At 32.2% G+C, this 10,237-nt stretch overlaps 1 protein-coding gene across 1 annotated transcript; it reads right to left on the reverse strand.

Annotated features, from left to right (window-relative positions):
* Window positions 1-2,443: 2,443 nt before the first annotated feature.
* On the reverse strand, window positions 2,444-10,237 carry LOC138336619 (uncharacterized). The gene is made up of 3 exons (XM_069286140.1): window positions 10,180-10,237; window positions 4,494-4,745; window positions 2,444-3,008 (listed from the first exon to the last, which is right to left on the reverse strand). Exons 1-3 carry the CDS (start codon window positions 10,220-10,222, stop codon window positions 2,896-2,898), a joined length of 408 nt encoding a protein of 135 aa, XP_069142241.1. The 5' UTR covers window positions 10,223-10,237; the 3' UTR covers window positions 2,444-2,895.

Raw genomic sequence — 10,237 nt, forward strand, 5'->3', positions numbered from 1 at the left:
CATTTTGGCGGAAATAAAGATAATAATAATACTGTTAAAAAGAATTTTTATACTCATTCAGAGAAATGTCAAGGTCTTTTGAGCATTATAGTGATAACATGTGATGAAGTAAACAATGCCGGGGTTTGAATTATTTTCTTTTTTTTTTTGCATTAGTGTACTCGTAACTTGTTATTGCAAGCTTTTGTATACCGACTGCACGTGCTTAGTGTTACTCCGATGAGGACGGGTACAATATTGCTCTTGGTACGCACAGAGATAACATACCTTACAGATGGTCATACGACAGCATATGAAACCCATTTTCCAAACCATTACCAATATAATTTACTAGTGATTATATTAATAATTGACACAGTATATACTAGTGGTGTAATGTATTCCAATACTGCCTTTATTGTACTGTTATTGACAGCTTTTGAAGTGCTTTTAAAGTGATTCGAAGTTCATTGCCGCGTCCATCCTAGATACTCCAGGGGTTCCGATCACTTACGATCTCTACATCCCTGGACTATCTCATAGTAAAACTGGAGGCAACAGAACAGAATATGTAATTAAGTCCTTTGTTGTACATCAACAGAGCCTTAAACGGTACACTTTGGTTGACTGTGTGGCTTTGAAGTTGAGCGTCGCTCTCTCTGTAGTCTTCAAAGGAAATTTATGCAGGCATATGACTGGCTAAGATGTTTCCCGCTGAGCTGCCTTTAATTTTACTATGAAATAGTCTAGGGGTGTAGAGATTGTAAGTGATCGGAACCTTGGAGTATCGAGGATGTGCCGCGTCCAGATTAGCTGGGTATTTACATTCCGATAGATTTATTCATACATTTTTGCCGTCAATTTTCAAAGTCCGAAATTCCCGTTCATATAAAAATGCGAAAAATGTGTGACGCACAAAAATAATCGGTTATTACATTTGTTTCTTTACTGCATTTTGAACATATTTGGAAGTACTGAACCCATCTGCCTTCATCCGAACCAAAGTGTAAAAGCGATTAATAGAAAACAATGATCGTATATCTCAATAATAACTATGCTTTAATATCATAATGTAACATTCCGTATAGCCATAATAAAATAGATTGTCGTCATAAAATTGAATCAAACTTCACCACTAAAACATTAAAATATATACAGTGACGTAAAACAACTTTATTTTTCATTTATATTATAGAGAGAAGTTATTTAATATCATCAACAATCATATCGACATTTTCGTTCAATTTTTATAGGTTTGCAGTCTTGTTATTTGCTTTCTATGTGTTACATAACAAATAAGGAGTTTCAAAAATACATCATCTAAAATCACTATTTTTTACTATTCAGCGGTACCCTGGTTAACCGATTACATCAAAATGAAAACGGGCTAACCAATCGTTCCATTCCTTTTAAAGCAAGGACAAATACTACCATATTCATAGACTCACATACACCACAGAGGGAAATCAGTCTTCATCAGAAAAGATGACTCAATTTAAAAGAAAAAAAAATAGCTTACGAACGGCAATAATACACTGCAAATGCATGCGCTAAAATATATTATATAAATTGTATCACTGGTATTAATGTATCCAAGAAGCAGAATATGATTTCTTGTCGTTTGCTATCAATGTACGATGAATAAAAAAGATGAAACTATACAACGCTTAAATACAGAAGTATCTGATAAAATGAAAATATTAAAATAACGGTTAAAAATCAGGCGTAAAAAATAAATCATTTTTAAAAAGTATGTTCAACATTGCGTCACAAGTAATAACAAGTGCTACATGACAAACATTGCTGAAGTCCCACACACATAAAGTCAAACAAGACACCCATACCATTGCATTCACCATCACTCAAAATCCTCATTAATCCATTTTCACTGAAATCAGACAATATCTAAATTTTGACCCGATCAGAAACTTTTTAATTCGTTACCATGACAATGGAGGCTTTTAGAAAAGGTACAATTCTGCTCCACGTACCTCAAAATAGTCTAAATATTACAAATCAGTGGCCGTGGAATGTCGGCCATGTTGTATTCGGAAATAGAAGCGTTGTGTACCATGGTTAGTTCTTTCCTGCCTTTCAGGAAAACATCAAACATAAACAAGGTATCGAAAAAAAAAACCTGCATCAGTTGGGGGACTAAATAAAAACTAGAATTGCCCTCGCTCTGCTAGCAACGACTAGCAACGACATTAATATCAATAGTTTTCTTTTTCAAATATTTTAGTGGATGTTACGCTCATCGTAATGATATGACATTTGCATCATTTGGTGTAAATATGAATCAATCTAAAAAGATTTCTTTATATTTAAGATAATTCATATTGCTTGCGGGGAATTTGTATATTTTTTCACAAGAGTGGATTTGTAGTTGTTTTGAATCGGAAAAATATATTTCTTTGTCAGAGTGGATTTGTTTTTCTTGAAAGGCAATATACCGGGTGTTATATTTTTCGAATGAGGTTGGAAGGGGTTGGGGGCTTTTCTTTCCGTGCGGAGATTCCTTTGGCTTGTTAGATTGGAAGAGTTATGGGAGGATATTTGTATCGCTTCTAACGATGTAAGATTTGTATAACTTATGATAAGAGGAAATGTATAATGCTTGTGGCGAGATGTGATCTGTAAAGCCAATTTTGCTCTTTACATTTTCAAAATGCGCGAGTTAATTGCTAATAGATCGTCGGGTTTTGTATATATTTAGCATGTTTTTCACTTTAATGTCTTTTTATTCCCTACTCCACTCTAAAGCTCAATGGTCTATCACAACTAATTTGGTATTAAACTAAAAACGCATTTCGACTAGAGTGTTGTTCAGAACAACTGCATTATCTGACATCGTCTTATCGTGAGGACGACCACATTAAATATGATAATCAATCATTGTGTGTGCTAGATCTATTGTTATTCTGACATTTGTAGATTTTTTGTGACAGCATCATAATACGTTGGTGGATCCTCATCTGGTAATGACAAATCGAATGCAGTATTACAGTAAGAAGGGGGACCCAAAGTATCTGCAATAGAAAAACCACAATCCCATGAAGTGAAAAAAATCGTCTCGTTTTACTATTGAATTTTAAAATTAAGAATATTCATATTCAAAGAATGTAAACGCCTAATTTGTGCAAAATGAATTGAATATGTCATCCGTTTAAACTATTTTTTTAATCTCAACGACAATATTACGAACAACTTCCAATTAAGTTGTATGATAACTTAATTGAATTTCGTTACAATATTTACATTCACCGGTCACGTCTACTATATAAACTAAACCTGCCAAAGTGAAGTCCATTGGGGTATAATTGCATCCAAATCATAACCATTATGACGTCACTAATATTGACATGGTAATGTCAACTGATCACCGTCAAAATAGCTGTTCCTTCTTGTGGATTAAAATTACAAAAATCTTATAAAAAATCTTATAAAAAAGATGACGAAAACTTTCTTCGCATACATGGCACGTGTGTCCTTTGTTGCCACCGAAGTGCGATTTTAGGAAACAGTGGATTTTTGACATTAAAAAAGTGTATTTTGAAAATGTCAGAAACATGTGAATTATGTTTTATGAAATGTAACCTGATTATCTTGATTTCTTATACACCATACAAGATGCAAACTTAATTAAATTTTTAATGTTTTGAGTGACCTCCCTTGAAATAACAAAAAATTATATGTTGTAGAAGGTTTTATTTGTAAATAATAATACAATCGCCTTCGAGTCTGGCTGGCGGCATACTAATTTTGCCCTGTTAAAATATTTTTTGAGATATCCCCTTTTTTGTTTTGGAATAACCATTTGTTTCAGACAAAATTCTTGTTTTCGAACAGAACTGTTTGCTAATGCATTATAAAATGCTCTTTGGTCAACAATAATGACCACTTTTTGCAGATTTTGTTTTCAAATTTCAGTTTTCCATTTTTTAAATCATAACTTTGCAAAATAGCATGGTGAGGTATGTTTTTTTTTATGTCCTTGTACAAATATTTATACCATTTATATTTGTATTTATATTTTTTTATGGTGGTACTACACTTTACCTTAATATACTTTGGAAAATATAACTAGTAACCAAACTGACTAACTGACCATTTAAACATTGATCTGCATTCAATTGGTAATTATGAGAGTATGAATGCCAACTGGTCAGTGGAAAATTTAATGAAATACGTTAAAATTAGCAGATGGCAGTTCATGCACTGGTAAATGCCAACTGCGTTTGTTAAGGTTTATATAGTGGGTTTGCAATGACAATGTAAATATTGAAGCATAATTACCGTATAACCAGATTACGTTGCTAATGTGTTAGGCTTTATAAATCTCTTACATTGAGGAATAAATGGTAAAACATTAACGGAATCTATGTTGAAATCAAATTTGGCATCTACTCCTTTGAAGTCCATTTTGTAAAAAGGGCTCTCTAGTGTTTTAATATTATTTATTATACAAAAATATAAAAAAAAATCTTTGAAAAGATTATTTAAAATATACTAACCTGGGGAGACTGCTAAAGCGTCAGGTGGCGGGGCATATATAGTTGCATCTGCATATCTGTAAGCGCCTTCTCTTTGAGGCCTAGAATCTTGGCACTCGGTTATTTCAGATTCTATTAGATTTTCAAGTTCTTCCCCGCAACAGCACTTCGATCGTTTATTTTTAATTACAGACGACAATTTACAGCTTAAGCCGACCAAGCATATAAGGATCAAAAGACCCGCGACAATTAATATCATGTAAACGGCAAAATCTGCAACAGAGGAAATTCAATAGAAAGAAAAAGAAGCAAGATAAGCTGACATAACATACGGGATATTTCAATCGAGCATTCCTTTAAAGATGCTCCACCGCTGACAAGTGGTAATTTTTCACTATCAAAAACAGGAGCAAACGATTTTGTATTTTTCTACAGTTACAAAAAGTTACTTACTTTACACCATTATCACAATTGAAAAGTTTGAGCTTCTAATTTTACTTCAAGTTCAAAATATGAAAAATAATTAATTGCATCCCGGAAAAATTCCGTGGCACTATATGCTATATGGAACGAAGTTCTGATTGCGCATGCACCAAAAGCAAAATAAATTATTTTATATTATTTTTTGTGTTAATTAGACATATATACACACGATTAAACCCCAATTATTGTTCAAATGATGAGTATCATTTATGCTCTGTCGGCGGTGGAGCATCTTTAATATAAGATTTTAATCATAGAATCCGTTAGATATCCAGTTACTTCACCCATGAAATATTATTGTCACTCATGTAAGAAAACCTGGAGCGATTCTTATTGGCTGTGCCGAGCAGGAAATTCTATTATGTGACGTCATGACAGAAACTATAATATGACGTCAGGACCATGTCATTAATATCACAAGACGACACATAACACTACTGTGACTTATTAATTCTAGTTAAGTAACTATGATGTCATAACCAATGTATGACGTCACATGGTTGACTTGATAGACGAGAACGTCACATCTGAGCCGTTGTATTTCCAAAAAAAAAATAGTTATGTGATAAATAGAACCTAGCACTTATGGCCACAGAATATGATTTTTTGACCTCTTTATATGATTTGTTATGCCGATTAAAATTATGGAATTCTTCTTTAATAATTTGCGTATATTACATAACCACTCATATAAGATCCTCTACATGTCATGACGTCACAATGGTTTTTCTGTTCGACACAACAAATTAAAAATGTTCTATGTAAGTATTTAGTATCTCTGTGATTGGTAAGTTTTTCTCCTGAAATGACTTTATTTTTGCTATAACATAATTGGTATAACGACAATGATAGCAACCCTTAAAGTATCGTGGATGACACGGTTTTCGCTTTGTCATTTTTAAAGAGCTATACATGCATTTGAAACATTTTAATCTTCACATGTAGTTCTCAGTTATATTTAACACACAAAAATTGGTAGCTGTTATAGACATATTTTCCTTCAAAATCTATCTCTGTTATTTACACAACCCATTCCCGCAAGTTCAAAAAAATGTTCCACTTTAAAATTGCAGGCTATATACATAAATGTATGTACAAAGAAAATAATGATAAAGAAAATGCATCCAGAATACCCCGTTTTGAGTGTTTTCTTTGATGTAACAGACAATGAGCAAATTAAATGGGTTTAACGATTCTTGAAATACAAGTGTTCTTTATTTATAATTTGTTTACATTTCACTGTTGTCAGCTTTATGTTTGGCAATTACCCAATAGTAGTCATTCTTTATGTTAAGTTTCAGCGAGCCTAAGTAAAGGAAATACAATAATCTTATTAGTAAGGTTTAAAGTCATATTTAATTGAATTAGTGATTTTTTGTATGTCTATTACTCATTTCTTAGGTGTACTTGAACATAAATTAGTTGATATAATGTTTCTATTCATCCGTCCTAACCTTAGATATCACTGTTGACTTGTAGATTGCTGTATTGTATATAATGTTCCTAAAAGTATATAATAGATGTATTTGAGATGATGGAAATGCCTTCCTATATGCTATATTTGAGTAAACATAATGACATGGTTATCAGGTGACAGAAATATATACTGAATCCTTGCAATAAGTGTGTTGAAATTGAAAATTGAACCATGTGCACAATAAAATAAAAAAAAAATATTTTTGCATATTTTGCCAAAAATTACAAACAACACAATAATCTACGAGTCAACAGTAATATATAAGGTTAGGACTAAGTTATGTTCAAGTACACATAAGAAGTGATATATAAGCATAAAAAACACTAGTTTAAACCACAGGGACTTGTAACGTAGGTTGTGAGAAAGTCTGTTGTGTATACATGTATACCAGGCCTATATACTATATAATTATAATAAGGATATCTGACTGCATTTTTCACGTTCATAATGAAATAAAGGTATGTTAATATATTATTTCGTGTCTGAAGTTGTGTTTTCCGTATCAAAAATTTATTTAAGAATATATTAGTATTAAATATAAACATATTTATCCATGTTTGACGGAATACGGGCGACTTTTGTAGAGGCAGGTGTACCTCTTCCAAGCGAGCCGTTGGTTCCCTTGTTCTTTTATATAGTATATAGGCCTAGTACACATGCATACACAACAGACTTTCTCACAACCTACGTAACAAATCCCTGTGGTTTAAACATGGTCATAAGATAAAGATTGTTGAGATCTGTCTCCATATCCGTATTATCAAACTTTTGTTAGCGTGTTTACCCAGGTATGTCCGCGTTATACAGACGACACGCACAAATGGTTTCTCGATATCAGAGAAGAACGTATTCTCCCAAATGTGCAGAAGAGGAAACTATGTTTGTTTTTTTAATCACAAAAAATGTTACGGGTAAAATTTGATAATAATAATAATAAAATAATAGACTTTATTAAACTTGATTATATGTTGAGCTTAGCAGCTCATCTTAACGTGCCCAAGATAAATATACAGTATATACAGGGTAAAGAAATATCTATATTCATTCATGAAAAAAGGGGCACATATGAAGAGGATATGAATTACAGCTACTGGTCGAATAAAGAATTACTCCACAAAAAATCTTTTGTTGCTTTCTTAAAAGATAAAAGAGATCGATATATATGCGCTAGATGTGCAGCTTCTTATGTAGTCTGGTAAAATGTTCCAAACATAAGCTCCTTTATATTTAAACGATCGTTTAAATGTACTTTTACAGTGATTTAGTAAATAAAAAATATTTGAGTGTGAAAATCTACCCCAGATTGTGGCACAATAATCCATATTGGGATTAATAAAACAATTAAAAAAAGTGATACAAGAGGTTTGACTTAAAAAATGGTCTTCATTTTTTCATTTGAAAAAATTGACAGGATATTTTTCTGTATATATCAGAGAAATGGTAATTCCAAGTTATACAATCATCCACTGAAACTCCTAAGAGTTTTCCACATGTTACATTTTCAATATTTACATTAATGGCAACACATAATTCATCTGTTAGTTTACTTTTCCTCTGTGAGGTGGAAACAACCATAGCTTTGGTTTTTCTCGGTAGTGATGCACATTTTATTTACATTACACCATGAGGATATTGTTTTGCCTGAGCTTGAGCTGCAGTATTATCTGCATACATATACATGTCACTGGTTGATTACTTACGGGAGATCCTTCACATATCAAATAAACATCACTGGTCCCAATACCGATCCCTGAGGGACTCCCTGTTAGAGGGAGATGATCATTTGGTGTACTTTTAGATTTTAAAAACTTGAAATCCCCTGTCAAGATAACTTTTAAAAAAATGCTGTCCTTGAACAACCATATAATTATTTTTTAATTAAAATTGGGTGATTAACAAGATCGAAAGCTTTACCAAAGTCTAAAGATAGTAGACAGAAAGCAATCCTTTATCGATTGCATCAAACCACGAATTTGCAATGCTGGTACAGTAAGTGCTGATTGGCAAGAATATTTGGGTCTGAACACAGACTGGATATTTGAAATTAAATTATTTTCAGTCAAAAAGTTATAAAAATGAATATGTATATGTTTTTTCCAAATCTTTGGATAAAACAGGCAATATCGGTCCGTAATTACACAACATTTCTTTCTTACACTGTTTAAAAAAGAGGGTTTACTTTGGTGTATTCCAGTTTTGAGGGAAACAACTTGAGTCAATGCACATACATGTATTTAGTAAATTACAGAAAACTGGTGAAAAAGCCTTAGCACAATATTAAAAAAAATATATTATCAAGCCCTGGGGATTTGTTGAAATCTAAAATAGATAAAAATTTCTCTTCGAAAGGAATGTCAACTTTTTGAATGTCAATTTTTTTTCCATCTAATTTGTTTTGTGTGAATTCCTTAAGCATTACAAATATATCTCAGGATTTTTAATTAAAAGCTTGATTTACATATTGACTTGTTATGTTGGTAAACTACTTACTGAAACAGTTTCCTATTTCATTTTCGTTAGTAATTTCATTGCCATCGGTATCTTTGACAAAACTTGTTACACTAGATGTCTTATTTGGACATAACTTCTTGCAATTGTTCCATTAGTTTTTGGAAACCTTGATATTGATCTAGAACAGAAGTGAAAACATTAGGACTTTGCAGACCTTATCATGGCAGTTAATTCATCTCCCCAATTTCGGTAAAGATCAATTTGGCCCTCACGTTTAAGTGACTTATCAAGTCATTATGGCTGTATGTAATGTGCATTCTGTAGTTCTTTATAGTGTCAAGTGAGGAAGTTATAATTGTCGGTAGGGATCGCCCCCACCACTCATTGTAATTTACCCACATACACATCATTTTAACTAGATTAATTATAAACAACAATTGTGTATATATTTAAACTGTGATAATTTAGTAAGTTTTATCCTGTCGAATAAGCCGTCGAATAAGCCAATAGTGAGTGAACGCATTTTATTTATGTGAAATATGTGTATACTGTGGTTTTTTTATGAATTGGCATGCGTTGGAAACGTAAATAATAAAAAAAAAACATGTTTGATTGAATACTTTCAGATACCCTATAGAATCAAAATTTTGTAGTTTTAAATTATGAAAATTTTAGAAACACAACTAAAATGTATTTGTGTAACCTCGTTAAGTAGGTACATACCAATGCATAACAAACAGTGAATCAATTAAAGAATTGTAGGGCTTTCGAAATCTGACGGTTATAACAGGTTTATATTCAGTATTTAGTTTGTCCTGTTAGCAAGCATTAAAAGATATGTTGACTTGACACCACTCCTGTTTTATTCACCCTTTTAAAGTTGCATATAGTGTGGTTATTTATAGATCAAGCATGGGTAGTTATTTGCATGGGTAGTTTCACGTTTATGTTTAATTTTAAAATACTGCATTGGATCCAGTCTTAAAATCAATAAAAATCTATACGGAATGTGAATTTTATAAAGTGTTTCATTTTTTTAGCTTTCGTCATCTTTGCCAACATTCCTTAAACCTGATTAACTTGTGGAAACTCGTTAGCTTATTTAATAAGATTTGAGTAGGTGTTTTACTTCCTGAATGCTTTTCTGTAGGGAATCATGATTTAATGCTGCTTATTTATCATCCCGATTTATTAGTATATATTGTGTATGTTCACCGAAATGTATGTCTGAGATTAAAAAAAAAAATCATATCTGATGTGCCTACTAGCAAGGCTAATACTTTGAGGTGTACATACCTACGGGGACGTCACTAGCCATGCTAAAGCCAGGGTACACCATAAACAGGAAACTAAA

Source organism: Argopecten irradians, chromosome 12 (genome assembly GCF_041381155.1).
Source record: "Argopecten irradians isolate NY chromosome 12, Ai_NY, whole genome shotgun sequence".
Taxonomy (NCBI): domain Eukaryota; kingdom Metazoa; phylum Mollusca; class Bivalvia; order Pectinida; family Pectinidae; genus Argopecten; species Argopecten irradians.

Coding starts and splice junctions, on each gene's coding strand:
- LOC138336619 (XM_069286140.1), bottom strand. CDS start 10,222: ATGGTGTACCCTGGCTTTAGCATGGCTAGTGACGTCCCCGTAG. Junction 4,746..10,179: donor GGCTAGTGACGTCCCCGTAG/GTATGTACACCT, acceptor CCTCTGTTGCAG/ATTTTGCCGTTTACATGATA. Junction 3,009..4,493: donor CGCTTTAGCAGTCTCCCCAG/GTTAGTATATTT, acceptor TTTCTATTGCAG/ATACTTTGGGTCCCCCTTCT.